The sequence below is a fragment of the Sorex araneus genome, chromosome 1 (assembly GCF_027595985.1).
Source record: "Sorex araneus isolate mSorAra2 chromosome 1, mSorAra2.pri, whole genome shotgun sequence".
Lineage (NCBI taxonomy): Eukaryota > Metazoa > Chordata > Mammalia > Eulipotyphla > Soricidae > Sorex > Sorex araneus.
Genome location: NC_073302.1, coordinates 332,497,100 through 332,515,955, shown reverse-complemented (window position 1 = coordinate 332,515,955; position 18,856 = coordinate 332,497,100). Strand labels below are relative to the sequence as shown.

The following is an 18,856-nucleotide window of genomic DNA, read 5'->3' as shown; positions in this document are numbered from 1 at the left end:
CTCTGGTCCCGTGCCGGAATTAGTTCAGTGGGCAGTTTAGAGTCCAAGGGCGCTTCCTTGGGCTCTTCCATCGTGCTGGCTCCGCAGCAGGTTCCAAAAGGAGGCACACGTGGGGGAGGTGGGTTTAAGTATCTATCGCGGTGGGCGGGGGTCACTGCCCCCGCCCCCTGGGGCCTCCCGCAGGCGCGCGCATCCTCATTCAGCCCGCTCAGCATTTCCATTTTGCGCTCAGGAAAACCGCGGGTCCTGCGCTCTGTTCAGAAGGAGTTGAGAGAGAGAGAGAGGTTAGAGGAATTGGGGGATGCCCGGCTCCCACTGTTTCAGCGCCGTGAGGTCTCTGGTCCCGTGCCGGAATTAGTTCAGTGGGCAGTTTAGAGTCCAAGGGCGCTTCCTTGGGCTCTTCCATCGTGCTGGCTCCGCAGCAGGTTCCAAAAGGAGCTGTTTTTATTTTCTTTACCAATGTATCTTATTGAAGATTTCTCTGAGATCAGTACACTGGAGAGTTCTGCCTGTTTCTGTCAGTGTATTTAATATTCTGTATCTTACATTAAAACCTTTAGAATTGTAATTAACCTTTTGAATTAACCTTTGTAAGGTGTGAGGTAAGGGTCTGCTTTCATATTTTTTCATCAGACTAACTGGTTTTCCTATCAGCATTATTGAAGAAGCTTTTTTTTTTACCCTACTTCATCCTCTTCACACCTTTGTGGAAAATTATCGTCCATACATTGAGGGTATATGTAATTCTGGAATCTCAATTTTATTTCCTTGATCTGAGTATCTCTCTTTATTCCAGTACCATGAAAATGTTTAATTAGTATCACTATGAGTTTTGTGGTTTAAAATTATTTTTTTACTAAGATACCATGACTTACAAGGATTTTTCGTGGTAGAGTTTCAGACATATAATGTTCTGACACCAATTCCATCACTAGTGTGAACTTCTCACCACCATTGTTCCCAGGTTTCTTTTGGTCTCCTAACCATTCCTGCAAAGAGTGTTTTTAAGTTTGGTTATGGCAGTTCCAGTCTCATGATTTCAGTGTTGTTGCTTTGCTGGTTAGATATGAACTTTGACCTCACCTCTACCCCATTAATGTGCCTGAGCCACTGACCCTGTTCCTGTAACCTGTTTCCTCTTTCTTCCTCTTCCATTTGGTTCTTTTCTGTCATTATCATTTCTGTAACCTAGGAGCCAACTAATCTAAGTATCTCCATTTTGGTATCTTACATTCCTTTGCCCTATATACCACAGATAAGTTAGATAATTCTGTACTACAGATGAATGATGGGTGAGGAGTCGAGAATACCAAGAAGTAAAATAACAGGGTGATAAGACAGCTGTTATGTAGTTTGAGCCTCCTGCCTGCAGAGCGAGCACTCCGTCCAGTCCATTGAGCTGTATGTGTGTGCCCATCACAATGGAGTGAACATTTAAGATTTCATATCAGATTTTATGTATATGCGCTAGTATTATTAACTATTGTCAAGCTATATATTATAGAATGTATTCATCCTTTTGTTGGAAGTTTATACCCTTAATTAACATTTGCTCATTACCCCCACCTTCCAACCCCTGGAGATCATCGTTTTACTCAGCTTATTTAATTTTTGATTTTTTAATATAGATGCTTGATGAGATAATGCAATATTGACAATTATTTGTCTAGCTTATTTCACTTAGTACAATGCCTAACAGTTCTATGTATATAGTCAGAAAATTTCAGGATTCTCTACTTTTTAAATTTTTTTAACTTTGGGGCTTCAGCCAGCAATGCTCAGTAGCTATTACTGGCTCTGTGCAATAATGCTTTTATGACTATTCATGGACAGGTTTCTGTAGGGATGTATGTCTTTATTTTTCTACAGGTATATCATATAGTGGGCTGGAGCGATAGCACAGCGGGTAAGGCCTTTCTTTGTCTTGCACACAGCCGACCTGGGTTCAATTCCTCCGCCTCTCTCGGAGAGCCTGGCAAGCTACTAAGAGTATCTCACTGCATGGGAGAGTCTGGCAAGCTCCCCGTGGCGTATTCGATATGCCAAAACCAGTAACAATAAGTCTCACAATGGAGACGTTACTGGTGCCCACTCAAGCAAATCGATGAGCAATGGATGACAGTGACAGTGACAGTGATATCATATAGTACTGTTGTGTTAATTTTGTGGGCTTCTCTAGCCGCAGTATATGATAGTTTCAGTTTCTTCATGTTGTTGTGAAAAATAATATTTATTAGACTGTAGCCATCTTAGTGGAAGTGGAGTCATTTCTCAATTTGCTTTGAATTTTCTTCATGACAAATGATTATACACATTTAAAAAAATAACCTATTGGGCTGTTTACATCCTCAGAGCAATGTCTTCTGATCCTTTGCCTAAATTTGTGTTTCTGTGGTTGAGTTGGTGCAGTGGGACTTAGATTCCCCTCCAGGTATAAATTCTTACTCCACTCTGTGAGCCTGACAGTTCCAAAATAAAAGTTTTAAATTGTTTTTATCAAGTCCATTTTAACTACTTTTTCTTCTTGTGCTTGTTTGTACTTTTGGCATCATAGTATAAGTAACTATTGTCTAATCCAAGGCCAAAAAGATTTACTCTTCTAAGTTTTATTGTTCTCTTTGTTGTCTTACACTTAATTCTGTGATCCGTTTTGAGGTTTTCATTTATAGTGTGAGGAAATCAAACAATTCTTAATGTAAATATAGAGTGGTGGGGGAACAGAGGGAGTAAGACCTGAGCATAGCAAGGTGTGGTCCCCAAATCAGAAACAAAGAAAATGAGCTAACTTTAAAAAAAATTAGGAGAGATGAGAGAATGCTCTGGACCCCATATCGGGCCAACAACACCGGGGTGCCAGAAGGAGAAGGTGCAGCGTCCCCGCCTTCTCCAGATGGAGTCCTGGCGACACTGAGCTTCTACTAACATGGCTCTGGTATGTGGGACTGGGACTATTTCTCCAAACCTTTCTTGATATACAAAATGCCACTCAGGAACTGCTCCCCCACCCCTGAGCGGCCATTAACCCAGAGGCACAGAAACCAATCTCGGAACGCAGTGACTGCTGGAAGATATACTGTGAACTAAGCTATGGCCCCATGAAGCCCCGGGAGGGGAAGGGTTTTGCCTTTTCCCCTTTGCGGCAGCATGGCGACCACCACCTTTCAGAGTCAGTTGGACAGAGAGGTAGGAGCTTGCAGTGATGGGACGCACGAGGAATCTCTCGATGGGGACAGGTGGCAGAACTGGCCCTGCTCCCCGCCCAAATGAGACCCCGAGCAGCCACCCACGAACAGCTCCTCTGCTCCTGAATAGCCACGATCCCAAAAGCACAGAAACCAATCTCGGAATGCAGCAGCTGCAGGCAGAAATACCTCTGGACTTAATTACTAAAATACCAGAATCCCAAAACTGGGCGGCCACTTTCGCGACCATGCAACATCATATGCTCTTTGTTATCAGCAATAGGAAGCATATATTCTAATGATGTCATTTCGACAGGTCTGATTGATGGCGGAAAAACTCCAAATAATAATAGTGGGTTTTCTGTCGGAAATTGAACGTAATCAAAGTAAAGGAGAGTAAAATGAAAATCATCTGCCACACAGGCAGGCGGGGAGAGGGAGGGTGGGCTAGCTGGGGTTCTTGGTGGTGGAACATGTGCACTAGTGAAGGGATAGGTATTTGATCATTGTATGAGTGAGACTTGATCCTGAAAGCCCTGTAACTATTCTCACGGTGATTCAAAAAAAAAAAATTAGGAGATATGTAAAAATCTAGATTTCAAACTTCCCTGCCTTCCTCCCTTATTTCCTTCTTTTCTTCCTTCCTTCCTTCCTTCCTTCCTTCCTTCCTTCCTTCCTTCCTTCCTTCCTTCCTTCCTTCCTTCCTTCCTTCCTTCCTTCCTTCCTTCCTTCCTTCCTTCCTTCCTTCCTTCCTTCCTCTTCCTTTCTCCCTTTTTCATGGGAGTGAATTTTAGACCACCCCCAGCTCTGCTGAAGGCTTCTTCCTGGCTCTGTACTCGGGGATTTCTTTTATTTGACTCAGGTTGATGCTGGAGGTTGAACCCAGGTCAGCTATGTGCAGAGCAAGCCCCTTACATGCTGAACTATCACTTCAGCTCCTATTTTTTTTGTTCTGTTTACTTTGGGCCACACACCTGGAAGTGCACAAGACTTAGGAATCACTCCTGGTGCTTCTTGGGGACCATATGGGGTGCCAGGATCAAACCCATGTCAGCTTCCTACCCACAGTGCTCTCTCTCTGGCCTCAGCCCCTATTTATTTTAAAAACAGATTGTGTGTTTCAGAAGTCAGAAAACCTGTGTATTTACCAACATGAGAACTACTTGCATATTTTGTAAAAAGAATAAAGTTTCTTAGGTTTCCATTCTACAAGCTTATATAACAATCAAAAATCTGTGGGTGGGAGACCCAAGCAGGCATCTCTAGATTCAAAAAGAAATTATTTAAAGAACCTTGATTTACAAAGTTACTGATAACTGAGTTTAAGCATATAATGTATCAATCCCACTGCAGGTAGCAATTTCTCTCAACCAGTGTTATCAAGTTCTCTCCTGCCCCCTTTCCCCATTCTGACATTTCTAGGTTTTTATGCATCTTTTTCAGGTGATGATTATGATGCACACACATGCTTAAAAATACTGTATTTTAAAGGACAATTAATAGTTTTTAATCTTTATCAATTTTAACTGAATCACCATGAGTTCCAAAGTTGTTCATGATTGAGTTTCAGTCATTCAGTGTTCCAATAGCCATCCCTTCACTGGTGCACATTTCTTAGTGTCAATATCGCCAGTTTCCCATCTGGCCCCCTATACATGCCCAAGAAGCCTGCCTCCTCTATGGCAAACCCTTCTCTCTCTCTCTCTTTGTCTCTTGTTTTCCTTAATCACTGGAGTTTGCAATAATTTTACTGAAAGCATATTACCCATATCATTTACTTCCTTTAAGCACTCAGATTTTGTCCAGAGTGATCATTTGTCCAGAGGGACATTTTGATTGTATTAGTGATCCCTTCGCTGTCCTGACTGCACTCTTCCTTCTCATTCCTAGCAAGCTTCCTTCCATGGACCAGTCTGTCTGGCCCTTGTCTGTGTTGTCTTTGAGTAATAGTTACATACTATGTTTTTGGTTTTGTTTTTTTGTCCCACAAGTGAGTGCAATCATTCTGTGTTATGTTCAACTCTCTCTGACTGATTTCACTCAGCATGATACTCTCCATGTTCATCCATGTATAAACTAAATTTCATGACTTCATTTTTTCTGGTGACTGCATAGTATCCTTGTATCCTGGTTATTGTATCTTTTGAGGTCCAGAAGCTTCTTAGTTAAATGTAGTGCCATCCAAAAGCACACCAAAAATTTGTGCTTTTACTTGGTTGGTCATTGGTCAATTTGTTTCTTCTTTGGAGGTGTCTTTAGCTTCACTGTCATGGAGAATTCCACCTATGTGCCTTATTGATTCAGGTCTGATATGAAAGGTTTTAATCCATTTTGATTTCATTTTGTGCATGGTGCTGAAAGAGGTCTGAATTTATTTATTTTTGCATGTAGCTGACCATTTTTACTAAAACCACTTGTTGAAGAGGCTATTCTTGATCTACTTCATAGTTTTTCCTTATTCACCAAAGACTTTTTTAAATTTTGTTTTTTGGGTCACACCCGGTGATGCATAGAGGTTACTCCTGGCTTTGCACTCAGGAATTGCTCCTGGTGGCGCTCAGGGGACCATATGGGATGCTGGGAATCGAACCTGGGTCGGCTGCGTGCAAGGCAAACGTCCTACCCACTGTGCTATTGCTCCAGTCCCATCTTCACCAAAGATTAACTAATCATAGACCTGATGATGTATCCAAGGATATTCAAGTCTATTACATTGATCTAAGGGTCTTCTTTTATTCCAATACCATGCTGTTTTAATTGCTACCATTTATGCCAAGTTAGAAGAAATGTACATGGTTTTAGAATCATACATCTTCCTAGACTGTATAAGAACTAGAAAACCTTAGCTGATAAAGTAGAAAAAATGAAAATGAAACAATAATTTAAAATCTGTCTCCAAACAAAAACTCAGGCATATGGTTTTACTGTTGAATTGTATCGAAAATTAGAGAGGAATACCTGAAGCTCCTCCAAAGTATTGAAGAAATGGGAGCACTTCTAAAAGCTTCTATGAAGCCAAAATTACAAAATACCAAAGGAGGTGGGGATAGCAATTAAAAAAACATTTTCAGGTTTGGAGCCCTGGTAAACACTGTTACAAAGACCTCAATATCATCTTAGAGAACTAAATCTAACAAGTTATTAAAAGGATCATAAATCTTGATTGTGTGGGACTAATTTCAGATGCACGGATGGTTCAGTATACCCAAATCAATTTATGTAATACATCATATCAACAAAAGGAATAATAAAACTCATATGATTATGTCAATTGGTACACTGAAAGTGTTTTGACAAAGTACACATCCATCCTTGACAAAAACCCTCAGTAAACATAGAGAGATGCCCTTCAAGATAGTATTGCTTATTTACAACAAATTCACAGCTAAATTAATACTTATTGCTAAAAAACAGGAAGTATTGCCATTTTGACAATATTAATTCTTCCAATCAATGAGCAGGGGATGTCTTTCCATTTCCTCCTGTCCTCTTTTATTTTCTGAAGTATCGTTTTGTAGTTATCATTATACAAGTCCTTTACCTCCTTAGTTAAGCTGATTCCGAGGTACTTGATTTTTTGAGGCACAATTGTGAACGGGGTTGCTTTTATCATGTCGCTTTCTTCTCTCTCATTATTTGCATATAGGAAAGCCATGGACTTTTGGTTATTGATTTTATAGCCTGCAACTTTAACTATACAGGTCTGTTGTTTTTAGGAGTTTCTTGGTAGATGTTTTAGGGTTCTCTTAAGTATAGTATCATATTATCTGCGAATAATGAGAGCTTGATTTCATCCTTTCCTACCTGAATACCCTTAATATCTTTTTCTTGCCTAATCGCTATTGCAAGTACTTCCAATACTATATTGAACAGAAGTGAAAAGAGTGGGCATCCTTGTCTTGTCCCTGATCTTAGAGGGAAGGCTCTTAGTTTTTTCCCGTTGAAGATGATGCTTGCCATAGGCTTGTGATAAACGGCTTTGACTATATTGAAGTCATGGAATTTGTATGTAAGTAGATCAACATGGAGTGTCATGTTGAGTGAAATAAGTCAGAAAGAAAGAGACAGACATTGAAAGATTGCACTCATATGTGGAATATAAAGTAGCTGAGAGGTACAAGCTTGCAATGATGCAATTTCTGGCAGATATTTCTCTGGACTTAGTTACTAAAATACTAAAATACAGAAATCCAAAACCATGCGGCTGCTAGTGCGGCCGCTTCAATGATGCAATTTCTGGCAGATATTTCTCTGGACTTAGTTACTGAAATACTAAAATACAGAAATCCAAAACCATGCGGCTGCTAGTGCGGCCACTTCAATGATGCAATTTCTGGCAGATATTTCTCTGGACTTAGTTACTGAAATACTAAAATACAGAAATCCAAAACCGTGCAGCTGCTAGTGCGACCACTTGACCTCCTATCTCTTCATTCTCAGCAATGGAAAACAAATTATCAAATGCTTCCTTTTCAGCAGGTCTGACTTTAGGGGGGAGAAACTCCAAATAATACTAGTGAGTTTTTTGTGTGTGTGTGTGTTGAAATTTTGAATGTAATCAAAGTAAAGTGAAAGAAAAGTGAAATTTATCAGTTACACAGGTGGGGTGAGGGGCTGGGGAGGTGGGGGGTAGGGGGAGTTATACTGTGATTCTTGGTGGTGAATATGTGCACTGGTGAAGGGATGGGTGTTCGAGCATTGTATAACTGGGACTTAAATCTGAAAGCTTTGTAACTTTCCACATGGTGATTCAATAAAAGAATAAATTAAAAAAAAACAGAAAGCTATTATCCTGAGATCATGCACAAGGGAAGGGAGTCCACTTTCTCAACTCTTATTTTATATGATTATGGAAGTCCTTGTCATAGCATTATCACTGTATTATTGTCATCCCGTTGCTCATCGATTTGCTCAAGCAGGCACCAGTAACGTCTCCATCGTGAGACTTGTTGTTACTGTTTTTGGCATATTGAATACGCCACGGGTAAATTGCCAGGCTCTGCTGTGCGGGCGGGATACTCTCGGTAGCTTGTTGGGCTCTCCAAGAGGGGTGGAGGAATCGAGCCCGGGTCAGCCGTGTGCAAAACAAACGCCCTACCAGCTGTGCTATTGCTCCAGCCTGTATAGCATTATTCAAGGAAATTTTTAAAAATCCAATTTGAAACAGTAAATTAAACCATTATTATTTGAAGATAATGTGATGATCTGCATATTTATATATGTATATATCCATATATTTATATGTATATAGCCCAGCGGGTAGGGCATTTGTCTTGCACACAGCTAACCTGGGTTCAATTCCTCCACCCCTCTTAGAGAGTCCGACAAACTGCCGAGAGTATCTTGCCTGCATCGCAGAGCCTGGAAAGCTACCCGTGACATATTCAATATGCCAAAAACAGAAACAACAAGTCTTACAATGGAGACATTACTGGTCTCCGCTCGAGCAAATCGATGAGCAACGGGATGACAGTGATACAGTGACAGTGATGATCAACATAGAATACCTTAGAGAGTTTGTTAAAATTGCTGAGTGATAGAAAATAAAGTCAGTGCATAAAAATTTGTTGCATTTATGTATGCAAATATGAATTAGAAATAATTAAAAAGCATCAAATATGAAGGAATCAACTTAAAATTGATGTGAAAGTCATATACATTGAAAACTGTAAGTCTATTGAAAGAAGCAGAAGAGGACTCCAATAAATGGAAAAAAAAATTCTGTATTCGATGCACTGGAAGAAATTATATTGTCAAAATGAGTAGTAGACTATCCTTCCCATAGCATTATACAGATTTAGTGAAATTCCCTAAAATTCCATACTATTCTTCATGGACTTTGAATAAATAAATTAACATTTGAATGAATTCCTGAAACTTCCCAAATTGCCGAAGTAATTCTGAATTAAAGAAGATGGAAGGCATTGTATATTCTGAACTTAAGTTGTACAGTAGTGCTGTAGTAATAAAATCTGGTATAAAGATAGACTCTCAGACGAATGGAACAAAATTGAGTGGCTTCCCAGAATACTCTCATATAGATAAATAGTTAACTTTTGACAATAGAACTGGATTGATGAAGTGGAACAAAGAGAGCCTCTTCAACAAATGATGTGAAAACTGGATAAGCCACATGCCTTTCCCCAAAACAACAACAACAGAAACAGGAAAACTGAGTTCATAATATAACATACAGAGAAGTAATTCAAAATGAATTAAAATCTGAGATTTAACTAGAATCCATCAAATACATTGAGGATCTGTACCTCAAGGGGGTTTCTTCAGTTTGACTACACTGGCTAAATAAAAGCAAAAAATATTCAGATGGGAATAAGTAAACTTAAAAAGTTCAATCATGCAAAAGAAATCCGACTATAATAAAAGTAACCTTACTGAATGGACAAAGCATTAGCACACTCAGCTAATGAGCTAATTTGGAGGATAGGTAAAGCACTCACAAAGCTCAAGATAACAGCAAAACTAATTATCCCATAAATGATGGGGAGAAAGGATGAACAGATTCTTTTGCTAAGAGGACAAAGGCATATGGAAAAATATTATTCACCACTTACCGAGAAAATGTAGCACATACAAACAAGGAAATCACATCTCACATTAGTCATAATGACATATATCACGAAGACTGGGAAGTGCCAGTATTGGCAAGTATACAGTCAAAAATGGAATCCTTATTCACTTACTTTTGTGAAAAAAAAAATCTGGAGATTCTAAGACAAGTAGATTTAGAACTCCCACATGTTCCTGAAATCACACTTCTTAGAATCTACCCTGAAAACACAGAAAAAATTAATGCAAAATTTTGAAAACACTCACGTGCATACCTATGTTCTGTGCAGAACTTAGTACAATAGTCAGATTTGAAAGCTCAAATATGGAAAAAACCCAAATGTCAAATATGAATTGATAAAGAAATGTCTATATATAAATAATGGAATACTATGCAGAAAGATGAAATTGTGCAGTCTGCTGCAATACAATACAGATACAAGATACAATACAGATACAATATAAGATAGTATTGAACTGGAGGGTATCATACTTATAAAAATAATTCAGATGGAAAACAAATGATTATTGAATGATCACACTTAATTCCTAGTATGTAGAGAACCCAGTCTATGAACTGACCAGTATCAAATGATAAAAATACAGTAAAAACCAAACTCTTCCCACTGAATTACAGAAGTAAGAATTCTAAGGAGGGGAGCTAGTGAGAGGCAGTGATGAGGTGGACTGAGGGGGCATGGGTGGAGTGTCTTGGCTACTTAGGTGGTGGTGATGTGAGTTAGTTACCATAAACCTTTTACTATTATAAGCATTTGGCCTAATTTTTTTTTTTTGTTTTGGGCTGGAGTGATAGCATAGCAGGTAGGGCGTTTGCCTTGCATGCGGCCGACCCGGGTTTGATTTCTCCGCCCCTCTCGGAGAGCCTGTTAAACTACCAAGAGTATCTCGCTTGCACGGTAGAGCCTGGCATGCTACCCGTGGCATATTCAATATGCCAGAAACAGTAACAATAAGTCTCACAATGGAGATGTTACTGGTGCCCACTGGAGCAAATTGATGAGCAATGGGATGACAGCGACATTTTGTTTTGTTTTGGGACCACAACCAGAGATGCTCAGGGGTTACTTCTGGCTCTGCACTCCTTTCTTGGTGCTGACCTAAATTTTAATTTAGAAAGATGAAAGTAAATCTTTTCATTTTGACCAAATTACAGATATTGTATAGCAGACATTAACATTTCCTTCAGTGAGTGTATATGTATATGTACATTTCTTTTATTCTTTGAAAGGTTGGAAAGAAAACAAAGTACTAAATGTTATTCTAGTTCTAAATTCATTTCACTCAATTATTCAATTCTGTTAAACAATACTACCCTCTTGTGGATATTATTTGTAATGATCTGTTTCTTTAAATTGTCAAATTGCTTCCTTTTCCTGCCATTTTATAGCAATTCTTTTCATTTTTGTTTTGGAGATCAGGAGATCAGTGCTTCTGGTTTTTTTTTATTTTTTATTGTAATTTGGAGCTTTATATAAATTTCAGGGTTGTACAGTACATATTTAAATCTGTTTTATCTTAATTTAATGTGAGAGATATTTATGTATAGAAGCGTGCTTCCAGGGCACTCCTTTGCTGGCTATAAGAACTGGCAATCTCTGCGAGGGATTTTCTCTCTAACAATAAGTTGTCAGCTGTCATCACTTCTATACCTACAGTAAAATGCAGTGATAACAAGTATAATGTTAATTTAAAATATATCAGAGTGAAAGTCATTCATTTTCTAATTAAAAACATAGAAGTTTTTAGGCATACATTTATTTATAAAATATTCTTTAAAACTTTTATGAAAGTGTACATTATTTGGGGCTAGTTATAAAATTGAAAGATAAAAGCGCATGTCTGACCTGTGCAAATCCCCCAATTTTATCTCTGGCAACATCTGGCCTACCTTGCCTCTGCCCCCTCCACCCAAGCAAACATTGTACTTGAGCAGCACCATGCTGGTGAGCTTGACCTTCAGAAGACCCAGCTTGTACCGACAGGACTGAATACAGCTGGGTGTGATGGTGCTGATGTTAGAAAGAAAATGTACAATAGACAAATCTAGCTTTTTAAACAAAATTCACCTGTTAGTGATGTTTTTAAGAACTTATACTTTATAGAAGAGATATAAACCAAGTTGGTTTGCATATCTTGTAGTTCTCTGAAAGTTGCAGACATTATGTGGATAATGGCAGCCTTGTTATTTTATATTTTTGATATAAAACCAAATAACAGAGGATTTCAGGATGACATTGCTAGCCTACTTCTGGACTTAAGTGCTATTTGTTTCTTAATTTTTTTTTAACCCTGTGTATTTTTCAGTCTCATGAGAGAGTGGAGCAATTATCTTCAGTCTCCAGTGCACAGACTGGTACTGGTCAACATATGTAGGAAGATTGTAAACCACTGTATCACTGCCTGGATTATAATCATTTTGGACTGCTATGTAGGACAGGTGTCTGTCTATAGGTGTAAAAAGGTTGAATAATATTGTACTAGAGAATGTGTTGCTGCATCTTTGAGCTTTAATTTATTGTAATGTGAGTTTTAGCATTTACTCTTAAATAAGGTTAAAATCTAACACGAAATGCTGGACACTTGGAAATGAGACATTTGTGTCAAGACAATTATTCTTCATGGCCACCAGTAGTTGTGATGAAAGGGACCATCTTAGTTGCATAATTATTAAGTATCCTTATCTATGATATTTGATTTTCCCTCCTCCATTTCACATGGTGGTGTTTACTGGAAATATGAGAAATTGAAAAGCTAGAAATAGTAGATTGAAAAAAATGAAATACTAGATACAGGAAAACAGGGAATGAAGGAGACATTTCTCTTACTAATATACTATTGTTCAAACAACCTTTGCCTCTTTCTTTAATATATAACATAGCTATTCAGTATTGGGAAAGAGTATTTTGCTCTTTGTTCTTTTTCACACATTTATTCGTTGACTTTAACTTAGTATTGGGTAGGTTGTAGACACACATGCTATAATAGAAAAGTAGTTCAAATCTGATTAGCTTTTGAAAATATAGGAAGATATGGCTTTAAACTTTTGATCAATTAAAGTCATTGAGACTTAAAAACTTGGGTTAAATGTCTGAACTGAACTTATTATTATTATTTTTTTCACGTTAAAGAATATCTAGTTAAGAGGTTGTGTGGTGGATTTAGGTGTTTGTATCTCTGTTTTGCTTCCTTAGCCAATGGACTGCCTATATCAAGGATGTCTGCTTTCATCCCTAGCCCCTTGCACATTCCAGGCTGAAGAGGAGAAATTGGGAAGGGCAAAAGCACACATATGACTGTTGCTTCCCCTTCTAAGTAACTTTTTGGGATGCTTGACCAGGATCTTTTTCATAACTTGCTTCATCTCTCTATGAAACCAGGAAAGTGGTCCTTTCTGTTTTATAGTCAATTCTGGAAAAATAGTAGCTCTTAGAGAAGACTTTGAAAAGCTAGCAGTTTTATGTAAAAGTATGATAAAAGGACCAGAGAGAGAGCTCAATGGGTTGAATGCCTATTTTTTGCATCCAGGAGGCCCTGGTTTGATCCCTGGAACTGCTTGGTCCTCAGCGAGTAATTTCCTAGCACCGAGCTTGGAGTAGGCCCTAAGTGTAGCCTGCTGTCGACCCCAAATCAAACTTTAAAAAATGATAATAATGAGCATAATGATAATTGTAGTATAACTACAATACTGAAGTTTGGACTTTTATTATATGCTAGGTATGTGCATTTTGTGTTTTTATGAATGATTCACTAATCCTAAGGACAGCTTTTTTGTTTTATATTTTTCAGCTGAGGAAACTGCTCTATAAGGTGAGTTAATTGGAGCATCCTGGGCTCAGATAGTAAACTTGGATTATGTGTGTTTATCACATTGTAAAAATGCCTCTATAATTTCAATTTTTAGTTTAGAGATAAGAAGACTAAAATATAAAGATTGTAAGCCACTGGGTAATTAATTTATTAATCCTAATAATTTAGTCTACCTACCGTCCTTCTTTCTTTCCTCCCTCTCTCCCTTCGCCCCACCTTGAAGTGATATGATTAGAATGTCATGAGCCCAAGTTGTAAATCTGGATCATGTGTGTTTTTCTCATTTTAAAAATGTGTTTGTAGTTTGAAAATCTATAGTTCAAAGATGAGGACAGTTAAGTCTAAGAATCTAAGCCTTGACTAAAGACTTTTGGCACAGTCAGTGCTAAACTTATGCTCCTGGGTGTGAGTTCTACATTCTTGTTCTACTATGATTTCTCTAGACATGTTCCACTTTATCTTCTTATATGTGCTTCTTAAGAGGTGGCTGGTTTGGCTTGCTATGGTTGTGAAACCTGAAAATTATATTCCTTCAGAGTTCTTGTATTTGACAAGGCAGCCCAGATAAATGATAAGACAGAGAACTTTGTAGCCAAAGTCCTGTGACAGTTTTAGCCAAGTCATTTCCAATAAATCAGTTTATGTGTGTCAGTCTTTTAAGATGGATTAAACCATCCCATAGGGGTTGCTGGTAGGAATAGATAAGTAGTAACCATCCATGGGGTTGCTGGTAGGAATAGATAAATTCTAAAAAGTTCTTAATATAGTGACTGGTACATAGCAACTATTGTAAAAATATTTTCTATTTTAATTATTTTATTGTTATTTAGAGTTAATGTACACTCCAAATTAACATTTTTAGCACCTATCAGATGCTCAGTGAATATATAATGAATAAAAATTGTTTGCAGTTGCCTTTTGCTTGTTAGATTATTAAAATTAGAGTTTAATATTTAGGTTGTAGCAAAATATTAAGGTATAGCAGATGAGCTTTAAATGTTTGTAATAACTTTTTATTTCCAAGACTAAGAACCAACATTCCATTATTTTATCCATCTTGTGCCATTTTTTAACCTCATTAAAAAATCTACAAAACCATTAGTTTTTACATTTAGTATTTTTTATTTAGATTGTGTTGAAAAGTGCTGTATGCATCCAAGCTGTTATTAGTGGTATACAAGTTTATGCCTTCACATTTTAAACTGGAAGTTTATGTGCTTGAATTTTTTCATTAATTTATTAATTCCGTTTAATAAGACTGTTTCTGGGTGATGACAGTCAATCATTAAATATTAACCCAATCAAAGGAGGGTAATGCAGTCACCAGTAAAATGTCTTCAGATGGCAAATCATTTAGCCTGTCATGTACTGGTAGAGCAGCATTTCTATCACCCTACAACAGCTTTTCAACATTATACTTGCTTTTGCTTTTTCTGTTTAAATAACACAAGAATGAACGCCTTTTAGAAGGAGCCCAAGCATCTCCTTTCATGTATGTCATTCTCACGTCAGAGAAAATGCTGCATAATCCCAGTGACAGCCCCACCTCTGATGTCAGCGCGGATGGTATGATCCTCAGGAGCCCGTAAGCCGGGCTCCTGCTGCTGCACCGGGAAACGCTTGCGTGAAAGCTGACTCCCGTCATCCCAGCTATCTCCCTGCAAGTAGTTTTCACAGATTTAGAAAAGCCCTACATTGGTTGTCTTCGGTAAGCTCCCCAAGGTAGAGAGCGAGGAGGCAGAGAGGGAGAACGGAGGCAGTTTGGCGGGACCGGGCGCAGCTCCTCCAGCTCAGAGCACTTCCATTGCCATCACCGCGTGCAGTGCAGGGCAAAGGGGCAGCCAGGAAATTTGAAACTAATTTGCTTCCAGTTGACTAGAACAGCAGATTGTGAATAAGCTGGCTTCTTTTCTAGCTAACTTTTCTCAAGCATTAAGCTGATGAACTGGTAATTTTCTATGATCAATGGGTAACTGCTGGAGCTACAGTAATCTCTGTGAGTAAACCTCTATTTGTAGGTCTATAACAGGCAGATATATATTTAATTTATTGCTTGTAAATGCTGCTGTGAAATGCTCCTTCTGTATTAACGACTGCTTTTGCTTACTATTCTTGTCTTTGACCATCCCAGTAGGAGACTTTTGGGGCCAGAGCAGGTTTTGCTAAATCCCCAGAGAAGAGCATACTGCATTTATTCAGGATGCCCATGCCAGCCATTCTCTAATGCCCTAGTCACCAGAAAAAATGCCACCTGCCCTCTGGAAGCTTTTGCCTAACACCTTGGCTGGCTTTAATCTAAAATGTTTATTTCAGCATTTGATGTTAGATTTTCTAAAAGCTTTATTTTAAAATCCAAAGCAAAATATTTTAAATTTTATTTACTTTTCAATGTTGTTCAGTGTTCCTTGGAACACATAATACTATAAATCTATTTTTGCTCCATTTGTGGTGTACTAAATAGAAAGGAAAACAGCCTAGCTCTGTAGTTTTAGGACAATCTTGTTCCGCTAGATTGGCAATAGGGAGGAGCTTCTCTTAAAGAGCTCAAACTCTGCCATCTGCATGCCTGAAGTCTAACTCTTGGCTAGAGGAAATCTGAATAGAAGAGAACAAGGTTAGTCACATGCTGGTTACAGAATGTCCCATAAACCTTGTAGAGGTTTAGAATATGTATTTTAATTTCTCAGGTTACACATGGGTTTTCTTTTTCCCTAAAAGTATTACTTTTGAAAGAGTTTAAACTTTATTTTTCTCTCACATAGGGAACTTAACTAATTTTACATAAAATTACATTTTTAGGTGCAATCAAAATTACTGTTCATTTCAGTTTATAGCCCCATTCTTTAGTAAAACTAGTTGTCTCATTGATCATAAAAAGTATTCACTAGCAATATGGGGCAGATGAAACTTGTAAAGGACTGGAGGCAGAGTTACTTGGTTATTTGCCTTTGTAATTCATATCTCTTTGGATGCATAGCAGTTTAGAGGGACTCACAAATACTTATCACAGCTAAAATATTTTATGATAAGAATTTATAGTACTATTACCATGCGCATGTTACCTTGAAAAGAGCTTTGCTGTAAACAAGATGGATACATTAGAAATTTAAAAGTTAAAAAATTATATTTAAAGAAAATGTTTTTATATTTAGAAATATATCATTTATCAGTGATGATAAGACAGATATTTTAAAAATTGTTTTTTCACATATGCTACCAAAGGCTAGGTGGGGATGAGTTGGGGAGATGTTGAGTGAATGTTACAAAATACAGGTTATAAGATGATTGCGTTCTGGACATCCAACATACAGCATAGTGCTTCTAGTGAATATTGTATACTTCACAACTTCTAAGACAGTACATTTTAAATATTCTTATTACCAAAAAAAGATAATTATGTGACTTGATGGAAATGGCAGTCAAATTATGGTAATAATCATTTTGCCACTATGTTTCTGCTCAACATGTTGTACACCCTATATACTTAAACAGTATTACACATCAGTTATATATCAATAAGTCTGAGTAAAATTAAAATATAATGTTGGGGTTTTAAAGTGTAGCCTCCTAAATAGGAGGAAGTAGTAGGAAATGAATAGAGTGCATGAAATCAAAGGAGAAAACTGTCAGAAGCCATGAGCTGCAAGTAAAAGCCTAACATGTGGAAACAAAAAATAAACAGTTTCTGATAGAAAAAAATTGGGGAAAACTACTGTTTTTTAAAATGAAACTAGCTTTTAAAATCACTTATTATAAAGATAGACTTACATTCAGCTCTCACAGCCAAATATTTTTTTCTTTCTTCCTTTTTTTTTTTTTCTCTGGTGGAGGGCACATCAGATAGTACTCAGAGCTTATCCTGATGGGTTCAGGAGACCCTGTGTGGTGCTGGAGACTGACCCCAGGTCAGCTGTGTGCAAGGAAAGTGCCCTGTTCTCTGCACTGTTTCTACAGCTGAGTATTTCTTTCTGGAGAATAACTTGTACACACATTGTGGTGGCTTTGGCTTAAATGAGTAAAGGTCCTGTCATCATTTGTAGTGCGACACCACGCTGATCTACTCCTGCATTTACAAAGCTCCCTTTGAAATGGACTGGACTAGCAAAATAGTATATTGCTCCAGAGATAAGAACTGAATGAAATAAACAGAGCTCTGAATTACTAGTATTTGAAATTAAGTTTGTGATAAATGCTGCGGTAAATATTAATCAACTGGGATAAAGTGCTGAATAAATGGAGCTGTCTTTATTTATGTTTACATGCTAGTAATTTGTGTTGGCAGACCATTTTCTGGTTTTTTCAATGTACAAATATCTTAAATGTTTTCGAATGACTAGACAATAGCCAGCAACCTTGATTTTTCATATTTACATAAATAAAATGTGATTTTGTTAGGGAGAAGAGCATGTACTAGAATATAATATACTTAGATTACTCATCTGGTAAGTTCTCATTACTCATTCTCATTTTCTGTTATTTTTATCATACAGAATATACTTGCTATTGCTTTGTAAAAATAAATTGAATTATTGCTTTGTTTTATTTGTATTTAAGGAATGTTTATTGAGACACCATGCTTTACTAAGTTGTTCATAATAGAGTTGTTTCAGGCATACAGTGTTCCATCACCCACCTTGCTACCACTTCCTTCCCTTTACCAATATCCTCAGATTCCCTAACAGCCTGCAGCGTGCCTCCTTCTCAGGCATAGAAGATATTTATTTCATATTACTTCCTTTATTTTATTTTTCTTTTTGGGTCAGACCCGGCAATGCACAGGGGTTACTCCTGGCTCTGCACTCAGGAATTACCCCTGGCAGTACTCAGGGGACCATATGGGATGCTAGGAATAGAACCTGGGTTGGCTGCGTGCAAGGCAAATGCCCTACCTGCTGTGCTATCGCTCCAGCCCCTCATGTTACTTGGTTTAATAAAACTAAAGGAATGGCAAATTGAGTTGTCAGAAAGTAAATTAACAAAAATCCATTTGTGTTAATGAGTTGCTATGTGTTTTTAACCCTTCTTAATCTAATAGAGGATCACTGTATCACTGTCATCCCATCGCTCATTCATTTGCTTGAGTGGGAACCAGTAACATCTCCATTGTGAGACTTTTTGTTACTGTTTCTGGTATATCGAATAAGCCACTGGTAACTTGCCAGGCTCTGCAGTGCAGACGAGATACTCTCGGTGGCTTGCTGGGCTCTCCGAGAGGGGCAGAGGAATCAAACCCAGGTTGGCTGTGTGCAAGGCAAACGCCCTACCTGCTGTGCTATCAC

At 37.9% G+C, this 18,856-nt stretch overlaps 1 protein-coding gene across 4 annotated transcripts in view; it reads left to right on the top strand.

Annotated features, from left to right (window-relative positions):
• PSD3 (pleckstrin and Sec7 domain containing 3) overlaps positions 1–18,856 on the top strand; it is a 525,397-nt gene that overhangs the window by 71,966 nt on the left and 434,575 nt on the right. The window contains exon 1 of one of the 4 annotated variants that reach the window (XM_055144436.1): positions 15,261–15,573. The exons of the other annotated variants lie outside the window; for them this stretch is intronic. Coding sequence (XP_055000411.1) covers positions 15,543–15,573 — 31 coding nt within the window. The 5' untranslated portion in view covers positions 15,261–15,542. Of the gene's footprint in view, positions 1–15,260; positions 15,574–18,856 lie in introns of those variants that run through there. 4 annotated transcript variants of the gene reach the window in all.